Genomic DNA, 20628 nt, shown 5'->3' with positions numbered 1-20628 from the left:
TGTATGCTTGTCATTACATTTCTGCGCATGCGTGTCATGATGTTCCTAATTAAATTACTGTACAGTAAGATACAGTGCATTTCCTCACTGAGTCGCTAGATACTGTATCTGCTAGACTGTAGTACAGTATTACTTCTGTTAGTGTATTTACATAGTAGCAAACACTTTAATTTTCTAGCTTTATACGGTATTTTGTACATACTGTATTCTGTACAGTATACAGTATCAATAACATTTATATATATTTAAATGCCTTTAGAACTGTAGGTATAGTACTTCTATAAGTGTCTAGTCAGTAAAAACATGAACACACAAAAAAGTATATTTATAGAATGAACATTTTTATTTGGATAGGATAACAAAGGGAAAAATTATAATACAACAATACAACGTTGCCTCTTCTTCAAAATGTACAATCTTGTCTTTTCCTTCTTCGCAATGGCTGGAGCTTCTTGGACACTGATTAATTGTAATTGGCTACTCATGCAGGACTTATTCAAACAGTGTGTATTAGTGCTGCTACAGTAAACTAAGTGTCAGACTTTCAAGTTAGTATTGCCACAACAATATTACATTCTAGTGGGAACATTGTTTCTGGGTATCCTCGGCTAAAAGTAGCTAACAGGACCATGACACCAGTACAAACCATAATTATTCAGAACTTAATCTTCTGTTTTTTTGGGGGGGGGGAGAAGAGAAAGCATTTATGGCTTCGGGTAAAGCACTTTACATTAGGACTAGAGGTTTACATTAGGGTTTGGGGGAAAGGGACTTGACATGCATGGATTGGAGCACTGTGTCTTACCTGGCAGTATTGCCGGGAGAGTTTCCTGCAGCAAGGAGGGTTTTTTCCTGTGTGTTCTCTTTGCCCAGTTCCAGAAATGCAAAATAGAAAATAAGCATTAAACAATGAAATCATTTTAAACATCAACTGTCTTATTTTTTTTAGACTAAAAACATTGGCGATGCATCTATATTTTTAAATAAATGTATAACTAGTAGTCTTATTTTTTTTAGACTAAAAACATTGGCGATGCATCTATATTTTTAAATAAATGTATAACTAGTAGTCATCAAACAGGTCGGAGAACTTCCAGCGAAGAGCCCTTGTGTGCCTCAAAATGCCATTGATGCCCTCTGACGGTTTTCACAAGTTGACTGTTAAAATTAAAATAGCGCTTCACTTCTTCCATAATTGTTCTCTGCTGTACATCTCAAAACTGACATGGTGTTTAAAGATGAACTTGGCATATTTCTGAGATAGACCACCACATCTGATCTTGTATTTCTCACAGATGCTCAGGTGCAGGTCTCTCAGCATGATGTCTGTGACCAGTACAATCCTGTGTGCTGGAGTGGGCGTGCTTCTGGCAGTCAACGGGGGTAGATGGTCTGGGAGGATGCTTGGTATGTGTGTATCCTGGAAGCGTGAAGGTCAAATCGAGGGATTGAGAGTGTGCATTGTGCGGTTCTTACATGGGAGAATAAGACGCCACCAGGTCACCCTCCTGCTCCTGCGTCGGACATACAGGGCCAGGGACTTCAAGCAAAGATTAGAGCCCCGCTATGTTCCTCTCAATCTTATCCAGACGAACACCCATGCACCTATCCATATTCTCCATGTGCTCCAAAAGACGATCCATCTTGGCCTCCATTCTGCCCCTGTATTGCTCTATGGAGTGGTTATGCTCTATGGAGTGGTTAGTCATTTCAATACCACTGAAAACATCCAGCATGCGGGCGACAGAGCTGGATCTTGTGTAAGGAGTGCTGGTGTCATCCAGATGGACATCAGCATGGCTGGGTGCTGGAGGAGGTGAGCAGGGGACTTCGGTTAGAACATTGGCGTGGCTGGGTGCTGGCAGAAGTGAACAGGGAACTTCGGGATGAACATCGGCATGGCTGGGTGCTGGCGGAGGTGAGCAGGGGACTTTGGGACGAACATCGGCGTTCATGACAGTGTAAAGTCCAGGAAGTCGAATTCGGCTTCGGTGGCTTCAGGGGAACTTCTGGGGCCCAGCCAATGTACATGATCATGGTTGATTTTGGCCATTTTCTTCTTCATTGTAACGAGTGCTCACCACAAACAAAGCGGGACCTCTCCTCTCCCAGCCCTGCTTCAGACCCTGACAACCTGGGCAGGAACTACAACTCTGCCTTATCCTCCTCTCTTGATCTACATGCCCCGCTTTCTCTCTGCCATCCTCGCCCTTCTAACCCCAGACCCTGGCTAAATTCCCACATGTGCATGCTGCGTTCCTCCACTCGTTCCTCTGAACGCCTCTGCAGGAACTCTCATACTCTCGCAGATTTCCTTCACTACAAATTTATGCTGTCCTGTTTAAACTCTGCCCTCTCTCAGGCTAAACAAACCTACTTTTCATCAATAATCAACACGCACAAGTCTAACCTACGCTGCGATTTCATCCTGGATGGCCCTCTGCCGACTTAAACTTAACATGACAAAAACAGAGCTCCTCATACTTCCTCCCAAACCTGGCCTTAATACCGCCTTCGACATTACTGTTGGAAATACCATCATCCACCCAGTAGCCCAAGCACGCCGCCTCTCTCACATTCTCCTCTCACATTCAAAACGTCTCTAAAACTTTTTACTCCGCAATATTACAAATATACTCCCTTTCCTCTGTTGCTCGACTCCTAAAACTCTGACTCAGGCCCTCATTCTCTCCCGTCTCGACTACTATAACCTCCTGCTGTCCGGCCTTCCTGCCTCTCACCTGCCTCCCCTACAATCTATTCTCAATGCTGCGGCCAGAATCACTCTACTCTTTCCTAAATCTGACTCAGCGTCTCCCCTGCTGAAATGCACCATCCCGACTCTTGCGTTTTGCTCAAGGATGTCTTCTCTGTACCCCCTTTGTATCTAAAGTCCTGTCCCACCTTAAACCTTTCTCACTGACTGCCAGACATCTCTGGAATGCCCTTCCCCTCAATACCCAACTAGCACCCTCTCTATCCACCATTAAGACCCACCTTAAGACACACTTGCTTAAAGAAGCTTATGAGTAGCACCGTAGATATTACTAGACACATGATACATAGTGTTCCTCCTACTGTACATACCAATTAGATTGTAAGCTCCACAGAGCAGGGACTCCTCTTCCTAAATGTTACATTTATGTCTGAAGCACTTATTCCCATGACCTGATATTTATATTATTTATATGATTACCCCGTGTATTACTACTGTGAAGCGGTATTTACATCAATGGCGCTATACAAATAAATACATACAATGCATACAATATATATCCTGCATGGTTTATAGACATACTGTCATAGATCAAAAAAGGCAAATAAATAAAAAATAATAGCAATGATTGCCTTGCTTTGACACCAATTTTTTTGATGTAAAAAAAAGAAAAGAATATATAACCGGTCTTATATTCTTCAATTGTTGTAGAGCTCAGCATCACATGACAAAATAAATAGATATTCGATCCCATTTCATGGTCTATAATATGAAATATGAATGATATATATCAAACCATCCCTATCCATGTATGGGGGGGTGGCATGCTGATCGACTACTGCATAATATATGGTTTTCATCATATCTGATACCTATAGATATATGGATTTTCACTTCTATAAAACAAAATTACAGGAAATATTTAAGATCCCACTGTGAGGTTAAACCCTTGGGTATAAGGATATCAAGAGAGAAAATCTAGTAGGCCTCTCTCTTATACAGCATATTGATCCTGTCACCTCTCCTGATATGTGGTTTGATATGTTCAATAGCAATACATTTATAGTTTTGCAAAGATCCATGCTGGCACTCACTAAAATGTTTAGAGGCTGGATGTGTCAGCTCTTGTTTAATTATCAGTCTCATTCTTTGCCTTGGGAGCCTTTGGAACCTTTTCTTTAGGCACCTTTGGCTTTGGCTTGGAAACAGCTTCCGACTTTCGCTTTCTTGTGGTCAGTACAGCAGAAGAAAGCAGGATCCTGTGTCCGTAGAATCGGGGTCGATCCATGGAAGCAGATGGAAAAATGGAACAAAACTGTACAAGAGCTCATTCAGATAGAGATCAGCGTGTGGGATGCTGTGCAATTTGTGTCATCTTTTAAGCACTGTGTCCCTATTTGAATTGTTTGGCGGGCATGGACACAAGCTGCAGGTTTTAAAAGTGGGCATACTGTATACTAAACCTGTTGAGTGAGGTCCATTACATTATAAATACATCATCACTTCTGTTGATTCAATGCACATTGATTATACATTCCTTTGTACTTGTTTTATTTTCTAAACAATGATGCAGAGGAAAAGGATTTCAAAGGATCTCAGCATGAATACAAGATATGTACAAGAAAGGATACAGAATTTTACAGATCCAACCTGGTTAGTAACTTCGGGCCTCGGTTTAGCAAAAAGCACTGTCAGCTATTATGCCCATGGAAAGGCAAAACGTGTAAAGCGGTGTCCCCCAGAGTAAGTATTTTTGTTTTCATTCTGTCATTACTGTATTATAGTACTTCCATAAGCTTGTTGCATTTCCAAATGAATTTTTTTGTTTACTTGTTTTCTTTGCAATTAGATTCGAGCCTAAAAATTACTGTACTCATTTTAGACGAAAATATTAAAGGTTTTTTTTTCTCCTGCTGATTTTATGACTATAAAAAGTCTTGCATATTAAAATGCATATTTTTGTCTAGTTATTTTTGGGCCTAACAAATTGTTCTCGTTTCCTTTAAACTGTAGGACAGCAAAGCGTCTGGTGGACGAAATCAGCGACGCTAATGATGAGCGCTGTGCAGAAACAGTCGAGACTATTCTAGAGAAGAGTCACAATATCACAGCATCTGAGACCAGCATCAGGTTCATGAGACGCCAATTGGGATGGAAATATGGACGTGTAAAGTAAGTGTCTTACTGTAATAATGTACAGTATATTGCAATAGTATGCAGAGTGATACAACTGGGTTGATACTGTACTGTAATTACTGTGCAGTAGTTAGGATAGTACAGCTAAACTGTTGTACAGTACTGTACTTTAGTTAAAAGTGTGGTTTGCCTGTACAGTACCTGTAAATTTCTTCCTTATTATTACAGAGCGTATCCTATGATAAGGGAAGCCAAAAAGATAAAAAGAATGGACCAAGCACGGGCATGGATCGAAAGTGGCGAGACTTTTCAGGATGTCATCTTTTCTGACGAGACAACGGTAGCTCTTGAGGGATTTGCCATTTTGCATTCCGCAAAAAAAGGACGGCTATCTCTGAAGCCGCTGCCCAAGCACCCACTGAAGATGCATGTGTGGGGTGCAATCTCTGGATGTGGACCAGGATGCATAATCATTTTTGAGGATAAAATAATGCATAAAGCCACATGCTGTAGCCTTATGCACTGTACAACTGTAGTATATTCTGTACCCTATTGTTCCTCTTTTTCATGTTTTTTTCTTTTGTTGTTCCAGGAATCATGGATAAAGTATTTTTTCAAGAGCAAATTGTTACCCATATTGCTCAATACATTAGGCATGATTTCCCATCTGGTGGTCACCGTTTTTTCCAGGACAATGACCCTAAACATACCGCCTCTTTTACCCATATTCTTGCGAGCGGGATCAACTGGGTTAAGTCGCCACCGGAGCAAGTGTTCCAGTGTACAGTAACTGTTTCTCATTGTTTAAAACAGTTTTTATCTGATCAACTAATTCACCATTTTTTTCCCCTCTCATTCCAGATCACCAGATTTGAACCGATAGAATTGCTCTAGCATGCGATGAAGGATCATATAAGAAAGGTTGTTAAACCGTCCAACAAAGAGGAATTAAGAAAAGGAATACTTAGTTTCTGGAACGACATACTCACCGTACAAAAATGCAACAATTATATTGACAATATTAGCAGCGTTTTGCCCGTACATTTAGAGCGTAATGGCAGGCCACCGGCATGTAGTAAGGTACTATACTGTACTCTAGTAAGGTTAGTACAGGTACAGTAAGTATAGTACAGGTAAGTATGGTACTGATAATAACCTCTTTCAATGTTGGCCTTATATTAAAGGTACTGTAATTGAACTTTAACCATTTTATATCTGCGCTTACTCTCTCCACATTCTACAGTATATATTATATACAGTACGTGCATTATTTGTATTAGACGTGTGTATTACAGCTCAACCCTGTTATAGCGTGATCTGCTATATAATGCGGATCCGCTTATAACGCGGTTTGAGCATGGACCCCAAATTAAAATAAATAAATAATTTTTTACATTTAAAAAAAATTAATACATTTTTGCACACTGCATACACTGCAGACACACAGCCCACTGCATACACTCACTGCACACTGCATACATTCACTGCACACTGCATACACTCACTGCACACTGTATACACTCACTGCACACTGCACACACACACAGCACACTGCACACACTCACTGCACGCACAGCCCCCCTACCTTTGGTGTCACAGCCCACCTTTGGGGGCTTTGTGGGGCTGTTGGGGGGGAGGAACGGTGCAAGGCTGGGGGATCGGTGCGAGGCTGGGGGGTTGGTGCGGGGATCGGCGTGAGGTTGGGGGGGGGCGGTGCGGGAATCAGTGCGAGGGTGGGGGTGGGATTGGTGCGAGGCTGGAGGATGGTTGGCTGGTGTGGAGCTGCTGAGGGGAGTGCAGGGAATGCTGGGAGAACTACAGTGGCTGCTAGGGGCCATGTAGGGCTGCCGACGCCTCACTCCACCTCCCCCCTACTCCCGAAAGGGCACACGGCGGCCATTTAAAAAAAAAAAATAGCGCGACTCCAGTTATAGCACGGTTGGATCGGGTGGCTCCCGAGGACCGCGCTATAACGGAGTTGAGTTGTATCTATTATTTCTAATAATTAATTATAGTTTACAGGTACGGTTAGTTATATTTTATTCGTTTTGTGTGCCTGTCAATAGTGTTACACAGTCAAGGCCTTCAATTCCCATTGCCAATACCATGCAGCCATTTTTTGTCTTTCACAGGTGAAGCACTACAGGAAGGGGGGGGAAAGTCCAAGTTTATTGTACTGTGTGCATAATAACAGTCAATAGTTTGTCCTAAACCCCCCTCTCTCAATGACAAAAGTAATCCAGACTCGTTTGCGCTGAGTGATGTAACTTGGCTAATCCCCATGCCGGGGGAGGTGTGGAGATCAAGTATTGTACTGTAAAATGACTTTTTTCTTGTCTTTGGGAGGGTGAGGGGGTGGGGAAATGTGCAATGAAGTTAAGCCGTCTTTGGCTAAAGCTGTAATGATAGTAGAATGAAAATCATTTGAAATGTTTTAAAATGTAATAAAAGTTAAAACATCCTTAAGAACATGTTTCTTTGTCTGTGATATTTCCATAAACAGTATGAAAAGCAGACCAAGCATACTCAAATTTGAAGGTTTCGAATAGTATTCCCCCTCCTTACATTTTTTGTTTATGCCACCTCCTAAAGAAATAAAAAGGAAGACATTTTTTGACTGTAAAAATTAATAAAATATTTAAAAAATGCATTACATTATGTCTTATTAAAATCACTCATTTATTAAGCCCTTTTCAAGAAAAAAAAAGATATGCCTTTTTTTTCTTTCTGACTTCCAATTAACATTTACAGTGAAGTCATTCTTCAGAAATCACAATGCAAGACTTATCACCCCAGCACATGCATGTGAAAACGGCAAAGAAATTTCTCAGCCAAAAATCAAAGTCTCAAAGAGAACGTGTCTTTTGTTTTTTAACATATGTCCCATGGCCAGGCAGGGGGAGGTGTGGAGAACACGTCCAATGCTTTTTCCTTGGCTTTGGGAGGGTGAGGGGATGGGGAAAGGTGCAATGAAGTTAAGCCATCTTTGGCTAAAGCTGTGATGACAGTAGAATGAAATTCATTTGAACTGTTTTAAAATGTAATAAAAGTTAAAACTCCCTTGAGAACATGTTTCTGTGTGTGTGATGTTTCCATAAATAGTATGAAAAGCAGACCAATCCTACTCAAATTTGAAGGTTTTGAATAGTATTCCCCCTCCTTAAAAAAACGTGTATGCCACCTCCTAAAGAAATAAAAAGGAAGTGATTTTATGACTGTAAAAATTGATAAAATATTTAAAAAAATGCATCACATTATGTTTTCTTAAAATCACTCATTTATTAAGCCCTTGTCGAGAAATAAAAAAAGATATGCCTTTTTTTTATTTTCTTACTTGCAATTAACATTGGCAGTGAAGTCATTCTAGAGAAATCACAATGCAGGACTTTATTTATTTAGTTATTAATATTTATTTTTGGGGTTTCTTATCCAAATTAATTACACATAAAAAGTCTAATTACTGTATAGTGCAAAATGCAACATCATTGATAAAAGAAAACAGTAACATACAGTACTGTTTTCCATTAACCAGGAAGTGTAATACTGTAAATGCAAAAAACATCTCGTTGTGAAATTTTAGTACAAGCTATGGCATGTAATTGGATCGATATCATACTGTACAGTGCATACTGTAGTGTGTTGTCAAAAATATTAGTGTGGCAAAGTTTTAAAAGCGTGAAGCTGGCATTACTGACAGACTGTATAAAGGTAAAAAAAGGCAACGTTTTAAAAAAAGTGAAATTAGAGTTCCATCGAACTTCTTCCTTATTTTTTGCTTATCCATTTCAAAGTATCTTTCCTGGAAAAAAATTATGCTATTATTTCCGGTACTGCGCATGCATCAACTTGCGCTATATGGTGCATGTCTACAAGCATACTGTACACTACTGTAGTGTAATTGGGAATTAAAGCTAAAACTGTATAGTATAGTACATTGGAGATGAGCCAATGACAGAGGTATATTTTGCGTAGAAGCTGGGGTCACTCATGTCGTCTGCATTACAGTTGACAGGTGATTGCTGGTAGTCATATGGGGCCAGGTAGCAATGATTGTAATCAGGCGTGTTTACTAGGTTTTCAGTGACGGTCGGCCAGCTATTGCAATCGTATTGGCAAGACAGGGTGTATTGTGCGTAGAAGCTGGGGTCACACATGTCATCTGCATTATAGTTGATAGTTGACTGCTGAAGCTGGGGGCCAGGTAGCAATCATTGTTGACAGGTGGGGTGAGGTAACAAGGATTGTAATCAGGTGGGTTCACTAGGTTTTCAGTGACGTCATTGACGATCGGCCGTTATTGCAATCGTATTGGCAAGCCGGGGTTGGTACATTGCAAAGACGGGAAATACAAATTTTAAATGGATTTAACCCGACCTTTCTCCTTTTCCGTTTCCTGACCAGAGGGTCTTTTAGGTGCAATCAGTGTAACATGTGCGAATTTATGAGACCATCCAGACATATCTTTTCCCACAATCCACACAAGCAGTATAATATCAATAGCTTCATCAATTGTAACACGAATATGGTGGTCTATGTGATCAGCTGTGGTTGTGGGAAGAGATATGTCGGTAGGACTACAAGAGCTTTGAAGACAAGGATGCAAGAACACTGCAGATTGATACGAAAAAGAGACCTAGAGCACCCTGTATCTAAGCACTTTACAGAATGTGACAAGGGGGGCATTAGAAACTTCTCTTTCTTGGGTATTGAGAAAATTACAAAAAAGGAGAGAGGGGGAGACATTGTGAACACCTTGAACTGTAGAGAGTCCTTTTGGATATTTACGTTGAGAACGAGATTTCCTGAAGGAATAAATATAGAGTGGACAATTAACCATTTTTTAAGATGATATCCATGACACCACACACATTTTTTAAGATGACATTAATGACACTACAATCTTTCCCTGAAAAAGCCTCCCTGTGCTAGTGAAGACCAGAAAGCCTTTTTGATTTAATCCCATAGCTTTGAATTAATCCTATAGCTTGTTTTGAGTTAATCTCCTATCTTTGCAAAAGATTCGTCTGTTTGATACATGCAAAAAAATTATATGTACATGCTAGAAAATGAATTGTTGCCAAATGTACTGTATAGCAAAGAAAAACATTGTTTGCTATAAATACAATGCTAAATACATAACCGCTGTTATATTCCTTGTCAAAATTATGAAAATATAAGATGTTTTGTCTCCAAGGAATATTGATCGGTTTGTATACTCTGTACATATTGTTAATGCCATTATCGATATGAAAAATAATTTTCCTCAGGTACCCCACAGAATGAAATGTACAATATGATTGTCTGAATTAATTATGTCTCACTGTCATCACAAGGATGCTCATTTGTTTTTACACGAGTATATTGTATACTTTAATAAATTCTTTTAGATGTTTTGTTACATACATGTATATATTTTTTTTTTTTTTTAATTAATAAAATTGTATGTTTTTGATTATTGTAAAATGGCTGCCCAGTATTGCTATATATATATTCTTTAGTATATATAACCCATCCACGATTTATTTTATTCAACAGCCCTCATTAGTTCATAAAAGTTTGAGTACATAATATATATTTTTTATATTCTATTTTGTATATTTTTTCCATATATATGCACACCGCATGACTGGGGGATACACACCATGTTCCATTTTTCAACTCTCTCCTGCGGGTTGTCCACTAAGGATGATGAGTTGGCTGGAATGTGGATGGTTAATCTCCCACTACATGGGGGTGCAATATGCGTTGTGAGGGGGTTAATACTTAATAATTTCTTTGCTTTTCTGTAGTTGAGACCTTTTGATTATATTCTCTTGTTGTTTAACACCTGCAGCGGGCACGTAGAGCCAGGATGGGGGCGGATACAGTCTCCGTCATGTCCATTCCTCCCCTTGTTGCACTCCCCTAGGGGCGTTCCTCAACAGTGTTGGGGAGATTGCGTGATGGCTGGTCACTCCCCCATTCTGGGTCTTAGTGCGCATGCGTCAGATAGTTAGGCTCTATTGGCTATGATGGGGACGTGACGTCACAGATATCGCGAGATTTGGCAGCCATTACTACTTAAATGTTCTGTAAACCGTGTGGAAGCACTTCTTGATAAAGTGCTAGACACGAAACGCGTAGAAGGGCTGCATCCCTTGGTTTTATTATACTTTATTAAAGATTATACATTTTTGGCCAGACCTGTTCTTCATTTTGATTGCGGTGCGCTGCATCACTCTCAACATACAGGCAAAACCTAGGAGCACAGACCAATAACCCCTGCTATCTCCCTTAGAAGGGGCAGTGTGAAAAAAACAATCCTCATTAGTTAAAGTTTGCCTTATCGAATGCTTCCACCCACGATGGTTAGGTGAAAATTTGAAATAATCGTAGTTCTCATTGATATGATGATATATCTCTGCTAAAATCGCCTTCTTATCTGTTCCAGCATTAATTGCAGAAAATATTAGATATGCGTAACTGACGGTCGGTTTTGAATAAAGACTTGGCATGATGTTGAGTGTACAGGTTCGGTCTATTCAGCAATTGTGCAAGCATAGAATTTGAGAATAATAAACTCAGCATTGTGATAAGATACTGAAATTATGAAAACGCCTACATTTGATAACGTCTTCAGTGACCAAGGTCATTTTACAATAGATTACTATGGTGGACTCTCTTTTTATCTGGTTTTTAAACACCTGCAAATTGACACATATACTGTAGTACAGTAACTGTGCTATGCACTGAATAGGGGATTAATTTTGCCACCTGGTGGATACTCGAATGCAGACTTTACAAAAACAGCTCCGAGAAATGTTTGAACAGCCGTTGCATCTGTATATGGCATTTTTTATGCTAAATGTTTACAAAAACTTGTTACTACAAACTTTAATTGTATGTACATTACATGTATTGTATAATGTGTTTGCTTATTGTAATAAAGCATTCCTAACAGATATTATGTATTCTATAGAGTTCTTCGCCAGCCTTTTGGACGGCTCTTCTTTGCCGGTACAGAGACTGCAACTGAATGGAGCGGATATCTGGAAGGAGCTATACAGGCAGGGGAGAGAGCTGTTCGAGAGGTACTGTGTAAACAAGAATGTTCTCTTAATGATCATATATTTTCTACTACTGTATACACATGTCCACATTCAGTTGATAGGCAAGTAAGGATAATAAATAAAAAATGCTGTCGTGTTAATATGCTCTTGTATGTGTATGTATAATCAAGACTGAATCTTTTTACCACAGCATAATTAAAGCATTCATTTTTAAATGTATTTTATCAATCACAATCACTCTTGTCAATAAGAAGCCATATTATTTTTAAAGTGGGTTTCTTCAGATTTCAGTTTTCTTATAGTCAGTGATTGCTAGTTTATGCTTTCAAGGGCTATTATGACCCTTCACATCAGGGGAGATCAATCTAATCACAGAATAAGCCCTATTTAGTTATTGGTGTCGCTTTTATGTTGTATATCAGGAACAGATCTGTCACTTGTGTTATAGCATAAGCTAGGGAAAGTTATAAAGAGAAATTTAAAACATAAAGGGGTATCTGGGATTGAATAGTGACAGGTTCAGCAGCCCTTCCACTAGTTTATCTGTGAGTTTGACACTCATTGACCAAGGACAAAAGGGATACAAAAATGGCTACTCGGCAAGGGCAGGGAATTATTATTATTTAAAAAAAAAAAACAAGTAAATAGATCATAAGTTATAATAGACCATAACATGGTCTGAACTGTTTAGTAAAAGCTATAATATCACATCAAAACAATAATTTAGTTGACAGATATCAAGGATGTGGTGTCCTATTCCTATCTTTATAAATATTATTTTTTCAAAAATCAAAAGATGAGGGAGCAAGTTAATAAAACATAATAACAGTAAATACTTATTTATATATTTAAAATGTGGCAACTAAAAAATATAAACCAACACAATTAGATGTTGCACTAAAATATGAACTTATATATTGTTCCATCTTAAGCCTAGACTATTTTTTTAGATTTTATCAACATTCATCAACATTGCGGTTAAAATTGCAATAGCTATGCAGTATTTAAAAATAATAATAATTACTGCTAGAGATCTGATGGGGGAGGTCCATGTAAAATAATTATACCATAGGATTATGTAATTATTTATTACAAAGCCTATGTCAGAAAACCCCTTTCATGCCCGCGGCTACCAATGTAAAGCACAGGCTCCAAAGGAGTTAATCACTTCTGTGACGGAGTCTCTGTCCTTATGTACTTGAAAGCTAGTAGCTTTGTGACTTTCCAGCATACATGGAGTTAATTTCCCTTGGATAAGCTACCCTCAGGTGCAGCTAATCAGCCTGGTCTGAATGAACAAAGAAGTCTTTTAAAACAGACACAGGAATCTGCCATGCTGGGAGTGATACAGAGAGAGAAGGAAGGGGGGAGTGGGGAGTAGGGAGTAGGGAGTAGGGAAATAGAAGTGCTCCCCAGCTGCGAGAGGAGTTTCTCTGGGCTCAACGTGGGGCTCAGTTCCCCAAAAAGGAAGGATGACAAGGCCGTGCTGAAGCAGGGATGTCTGCTCCAAAAGGACTAAGATAAGCAAAACCCTTATTATTGTATGCAGAGACTGTGTTACGTTGTTGCATATGCCAAGGCATGTTTTTGGCTTGGAAACCAGCCTAGCCAGCCATCCAGTTAGCAAGGGCTAAAGCTATGTGTAGTTAGTTTCCCTAACAGGAAAAGGTGTTTATTTTTATTATTTGGTTTTCTTAGAGATAGTGCACCCGGTGTTTATTTGTTTTGTGGCTAATAAACCACTACATTTTTACAGTGTCTAGCGTCTTACTGACCCTGCAGCGAGGCCATCCTGCCACACTTCCTAACAATACTCTTCCTATCCCATTGGTTAACTTAGTAGCTAGTAATGCATTTCTTTCAATCAAGGGGTTAACACTACCACTATTCCGCCAGGAAGCCTAAGCACCTGCCCTGGGGCACCTACCATCAAAACCCAGCCTCCTATCCCCACCCCCCAACAAACCTGACCCACACTCTATTGTAATGAAACTTTTAAAAAGCAGACATTAATATTAGTTAAAAATACAGATGTAGCAAAACTTACTGTCCCCAGCACCGTGGCTGACAAAGCAAGCAGTCGCAGCCCTGGCGACAGGGTCTGCCATCAGGGCCCATGCTTCCTGATCAGACCCCCTGCAGTGTTAATCCGTTTGGGCCGCAATCATCGCGGTCGCAACACAAACGGTAAGTCTTGCTACATCTGTAATATATACAAGCTACAGTATTGAAATAACTAAACTTTTTAATGTTTAAATTAACCCATTGACTGTCAGTAGGGCTACCAACAGTAGGCCCTCTCAAAGAGAGCCCAGCTACAGTAGCCTCACCTGCACTTAATGGAATCATGAAATTAATGAAAATCCCTTACCCCATCCATGTTGAAGGCCTCAACTTCAAACTAAGCCAATTAATGGGCTGATGTGCAACCATAAAAAAGTCCAAAGCACAAACCAAATAAATAAAAAATTAAAAAAACATAAATTATCCAAGGGCCGGAAAATGATAAAAACATACAAAAAATATCCAAGCCCGGTAAACATTTATATATGTAGTTATGTTTATAGATTGTATATATAGTATTTTAAATAAAAATTAAGGTCAGTTATGTTTGTATGTTTTTTTAAATGTATCTCTTTATATTGCCAAAAGCCCTATTATCAACATTTGTGTAATAGGGCTATTGGCCGGTACAATGTTGGTCAGGTTTGTTGTCATGCAATACTTTACTAGCCCCTCGGGTATCCAAGCTGTGTTAGGACATATTAAGTATTATTAAGTAGTGTTAGGTCATATTAACCCATTTTGTAGCACATATTCTTTAGCTAATCTTAGGAACCTATGACTGGCTGGCCTATTGGGCTACTAAGGCGTTAGTATTGTGTAAAATTATTGTTATACCTTTTTATCACCTTTTTCTAGGGTGGTTTAGGTTATCTTGTTTATGTATATACTGTAGTGACCATTACTGTATGTACATAGACTAAATAGGCCTCATGCCAACCTGTGGTAGGTGCTAAAAATTAGCAGTATTTTTTGACATCAGCAATTTTCCAATATCAATGTTTGATGTACGTAGATCACAAAGAGACTAATTTTTTGTAAAGCAAGCCCATAACTAGATAATTAAAGTATGTTGGTGGAGGATAAATACAATCATATTGTAAAACCAATACAGCAATAGAGGACTATAAATATTATTAGATGTAGCCCGGTGCTCCCTTTAGCTCTCCTCACCTCCGCTGCAGGCGGGTAGCCAGTAAGGCCGTCACCACTTTGTTTGTGCGTTGCATGCACAGAAAAGGTTCGCGCATGCAAAAATTCCAGAAGCCCCAGGGGCTGCACAACACCTGACACAGACAGCCAATAGGGTTGCTAGAATCTCCTGAGGGGAGATTGGAACTTTGGGTGTGCTTGAAGTTTGAGCTGACAGTTAGGAGAGTGGCAGTTGGAGCTGACACAAGGAAGGAGTAAGTTATATGTGCAGATGTCAGTGGCATCTGCACTAAGCCAGATACCCCCTATTATGCCCCAGCTAGGCCCCGACTCCCACATAGTTTGTGGCTGCAATAGGGACTTGTCCCTCAGATAGGGACCCTGCCCTGCTTAGCTATATTAGTGTTAGGGACACAGGGAGATGCCGCACGGTGGCTGTGGCCTGTGTCCAGGACACAAATCGCCTACATTAATACAGACATTGTTTACGGTGGTACAATCCACGAGGGACACACCCAACTTGAGACGGAGACCTCGCAATATCAGCATCGGATCCGTGGATCCCAGCATCGTTGCATTAGCGTGCCCGGGTGTGGCATCACCCGGCAGGTACCCAATGCATCAGTGCACCAACTCAAACACTATAGTGGGGCAGCGCTGTCACACACACCTTGGGTGGGGGAGTGGAGCGTTGGAGAGTACAGCCGTGCATGGCCTGGTTGGTGGTATAGATATATCCTAGGTTATTTATGTTCAGTAAAACTGTTATCTTTCATAAGTGTGTGTTTTATTGTATGCGGGTCCTGTAGAGGGGTTATTCTACATCATAGAATCCTGTACAGGTGGAGGCGCTACCGACCGAACATCGACTCAGGTATACCCCAGGTTCCCAATAGCGGAGATTCAGATCTCCTGTGCACCACAGGTATTGCACCATATACTGTACACACACCATAGCCACACATCTCTCAGGGGGTGGGGAAAGTGCGCTACAGTGTACATATATTCCTGAGTTTTATTAAACCATTAGATCCCAGAATTCAAAGCATGCCAAGAAATAATACATTCAATATAGGCTTTACCTGCCGGTAAGGAAAAATGTATTGAATTGCCAAACAAACAGCATGTTAAAAGAAAACAGATTTCATGCACATACTGTAATTGTAGTGCCAATCATGACAGACTTATACTTGGAGACATGGGATTTCTCATGCCTTAGAGCAGGGGCACACAAACTTTCTGTGCTGTGTCCCCCGCCTGCCAGCCCCTATGCTCACGCCCCCCCCCCCTTACCCAATATTCAGTGTCAAATGACGTGACGTCACGTGACTCCCGCTGCATCATTTGACGCGTGTTGCTATGGCAACGCGGCTCCAAGGAAAGGTAGGTGAAGTTCGTGCCCCCTAAAAATAATCTTGCGCCCCCCACTTTGTGCATCCCTGCCATAGAGCGCACCTGTAATAAAGTATTTTTTTTTAGAACAGTGTATGAAAAAGAAAACATACATATTATAGGACGCCCTCTCCAAGCCCTAGCATAAGTGACCCCACAAAGGGACTTAATACATTTAATGTGATTAATTATGGGTTCCAATTGTATCTAGTTAGCTAAGGCTGTAAGGTAAAATGTACAGTTTAAAATAAAAAATAAATCACAATCATAAAATGAGGTGCTAAAAAAAGACTTACGCCACTTTTAATGTGACTGAGAAAATCAACACAGAAAACCATCAAGAAAAGTAACTCAGTTGGTACATTTCTTAATACACATACCTGCGCTAATATGCAAATGTAGCTCTGCCTTAACTCCTTCCATTTGTTCCATAAATCACTCATCTTGTTGCAGACAACACAGACATACTGTACCCAAAATAGCACAACTAAAATTTATATATAAACGCTGCCTGGCAAATGTATATTTCAGTGTGAGGCCACAAAATAATGACTGTGCCTACATTTTGCCTTTGATGCATGGTTTGGCATCTTTAAGTTATAGCTTTAGCTGCATCTGACCGCAGTGGTTGTGTAGGCACTGTCTTGTGTCTTTTTCTGATTTCTGTCCTAGGCGTGTCATCAAACAGTCCATTCCGCTTGGTGTTTGATAGTAATTTCCACACTGCCATGGAGGATAATGAGTCTAAATGGGAACCCTCATTTGTACTTTAAGTTTCAATTCCCTAATTTTTAGTAACGCAGACTGGGTTGACTCTGCAAATATTTTATCTGCATTTTAAATACCTCAATTTGAAATCCTGTTTGTCTTTTCTGACTAATAATATAATTTAAGTATATATACAATCTTTTTCAGATATTGTTCAATATGGGGAAAATTCCAGAGAGTGATATTTTGATGCCAGAACCACCTTCCTTGGTAAGATCTTTGGAATTTTTAATAATATTAATAATTATTATTAATAATAATAATAATATTTTAATGACATTTTCAATATTTGTGAGATGTTATCTTTAAGAATAAGCAGATGGAAGCAATGCACTCCTAAAAATATATACTGTAGCACTATAATTTTACTTTCTAAAATATCTTACTACAACATAAATATGATAAATAATTATGCTACAAAATTACAATTTCCCTTTTGATCTAAAAAATTCTAAATACTTTAAATATCTCTTCAATTCTGTACCATGAAGAGAAAAGAAAGACACTATTTAGAGGTAAAAGGACCTACAGTATATCTGAAGTGCGACAGACTGCTTTTTTTGGTACAGAATTGGCGCCCCCACAAAAAAATCTAATTTTGAAAATTGCACTTGTGTGCACCACATGAAAATTCTGAATCTGTGCCGGAAGCATTAAAAAAATGGTTTTATTTGTTTTTGGTGCATAGCAACAGACTGCGCTAGGCATACAGATGTAACTGTTACGTTCAACAAAAGGAACTATTTGTGCGCCAACAAAAACTCTTTATTGTTAGTGCGTAATTAAGTTGCTATGTCTGAATCAAAAATGTATGTGATGCAACACGGGTTATATAAATTAACAACATGTATTATTTCCACGGTATGGCTATCATAAAAAATATATATAATTTATATTTACTAATACAGGTTATAAAATAAAAAAATACACATCATTCTGTTTTAATTTAAATTGTATCAATCAGATATTCAACATGACGCAATGCATCAAAATTGATTTTCAAACAATTTATTATGTGTCATGCATGAAGTCACATCATGACCTTCAGACATATCTCACACAGTTATGATGTTTTGGAAAACTTATTAGCACTAAAATTATGATACAATTTTTTTTGTTGTTGTTGATCTTGGTAAATACTCTAGGCCCCAAAACATTTGAATGCTTGAATTAACAATCATCTCTATTTTTCAAAACAGATTAAAGGGAATTGTATCTTTAATCTACTGCCATATGTAGTGTATGATTTATAATGCTTTACGCATCTTATGTTGAAAAGCATGGAGCCCAAACACATCTTGATTCATAAAATCAGAAATCCATGTTCAAATCTTAATATCTGATCTTAAATGTTTATTCACAAATTCATTTTTTTTTTGCTGTATTGTTATTTAACTGTACTGTAATCTATTTTAGGATATCCCAGCTCTGCCAATTACTACTACATTTTGGGAAAGAAACTTACCATCTGTCCAGGGTTTACTAAGTCTCATTGGATTTTCAACTTTGCTTACTTCAACAGCTGCTGTAGGTCTATTGGCTTACAAAAGGGGACTGGTCAGTCGTAATTAAGAGCCTCTTACAACACAAATGAATCTACCATATTAACTGACTTGTATCAAAGATTTAGAAATAATATTTAGTTGTTTGAATGTACAATTTACATTCTCTAAAAATATTTGTAGTTTCATCATAATATAGTGTTAAAATAATTTTGGAAAAGCTTAATTGTTTAATTCTGTATTTACAGTGGTGAATTGTTTTTTTTTTTAATTCTGCATTTTTATGAGAATAGATATTTTGTTTTTAAATATTCATATTTTATAAGGTAAATGATTTGGTCAGGTAAAACAATTATTATTTTGACATGTTCATGAAGATTGAATTGGGCACACAAAATAGTTAACTAACATGATGTAATTCCATTGTTTATTAAAGTAAAACGGCATTACCTCAGAACATCTAAGAGAATTTTGTATGGTTGCCACTTGTAGTGTATTAGTTATGTACTGTATAAACTTGCATATACGTAGGAACCTCTTTCTCCATTTAATCTGTAATCTGAATACGATTCAGTCAATCGCTCTTATTCCAGGGTTTGCCTATTCTTTCTTAACACTTGCATTATCTACTTTATTTAGTTATTACTGTAAACTAAAAACCCTGCACTTTACTCTGTAACTTAGTAAGGCAGGTTCGGACTGAAAAATAAAAGTTTTCATGAAGATTCTATAATAATCTACAATATATATATATATATATATATATATATATATATATATATATATATATATATATATATGTATATATATGTATGTATGTAGAGGTATCAGTACCGTGTTAGCCGAGCTTCAATAATCAAAAAATAAATAGATGATACCGTTCTGTGGCTAACGAATATATATATATATATATATATATATATATATATACTTTTAACCCTCTCCTGTTTGTCCTCTTGTGCTGTTAAATACATTTGAGCAGTGAAAAATATTTGGTTCAGAACAGACAAATTGTGTATTCATTGGAAATGTATCCTTTCTTAAGACTATAAAATGCTAACCATTGATGAATGTATCTCTGAAAGCAGCCCAAAATGGATCTACCAGTCAAAACAATGGTATATATTACTGAGATAAATATCTCTTGTGTTGTGATTGTAGTAATTTGCTTTGTCATAAATGCAGATACTGTATGCTGTGTGTAATATATGAAAATCGAAATGGAATTCATAGTGGAAAAACAAACCAATAAAATAGTTATACAAAAAAGTTAGAAAGCATAGAACACAGTTCCATATAGCGTTGCTACAAATGGCTTAGGTAACCAATGTGTCAGACAAATGAATCAAATAAACTTGCTTGAAGAATCATAATAATATCAAACGACAGGGAATGAATAAATGCTGGTATGATCAGGGTAAAAACTCATTAAAGGGAGGTTTACATCAATGTCCTGGTAGGTGGTACAGATGGGGAATGAATCACCACTCTTCTGTATATCTCCTGTGTGGACAGCCTCCCTAGAGTGTAATAATCCCTATGTATTCGGTCCCAGCAAAGTCCCATAAACATATGAGCCACAATAGAAAAATGTTACTCAGATGCGGTCGTTGGTATGGTTCCTCTTTGTGGCGTGCATCCGTGATGTAGTAGATTGATGATCCCAAGGGGGAGGAGGGCGAACGCAGCACAGCCATGCAATGAGAAAGGCAGAATCGGGGCTACAGCTAGGTACTTAGTGAAAAAATCCTTTAATGAATAACAGACAACATGGTACAGAAAAAATGAAAGGCACTCTTACGCGTTTCACGCTGATCCCAGCGCTTCGTCAGAGAGCAGATCATTCTAC

General features: G+C 38.5%; 1 protein-coding gene across 3 annotated transcripts in view; it reads left to right on the top strand.

Annotated features, from left to right (window-relative positions):
- Positions 1-19972, top strand: part of LOC142489265 (amine oxidase [flavin-containing]-like) — a 160449-nt gene extending 140477 nt beyond the window's left edge. For all 3 annotated transcript variants that reach the window (XM_075589732.1, XM_075589731.1, XM_075589733.1), the window contains 3 exons: positions 11811-11922; positions 17425-17487; positions 18694-19972. In XM_075589732.1, the coding sequence (XP_075445847.1) occupies positions 11811-11922; positions 17425-17487; positions 18694-18849 (331 nt within the window). In that variant the 3' untranslated portion in view covers positions 18850-19972. The remainder of the gene's footprint in view (positions 1-11810; positions 11923-17424; positions 17488-18693) is intronic.
- The last annotated feature ends 656 nt before the right edge of the window (positions 19973-20628 follow it).

The sequence above is a fragment of the Ascaphus truei genome, chromosome 3 (assembly GCF_040206685.1).
Source record: "Ascaphus truei isolate aAscTru1 chromosome 3, aAscTru1.hap1, whole genome shotgun sequence".
In the NCBI taxonomy this organism is placed as follows: Eukaryota; Metazoa; Chordata; class Amphibia; order Anura; family Ascaphidae; genus Ascaphus; species Ascaphus truei.
This window is presented reverse-complemented; position numbering and strand designations above follow the sequence as displayed.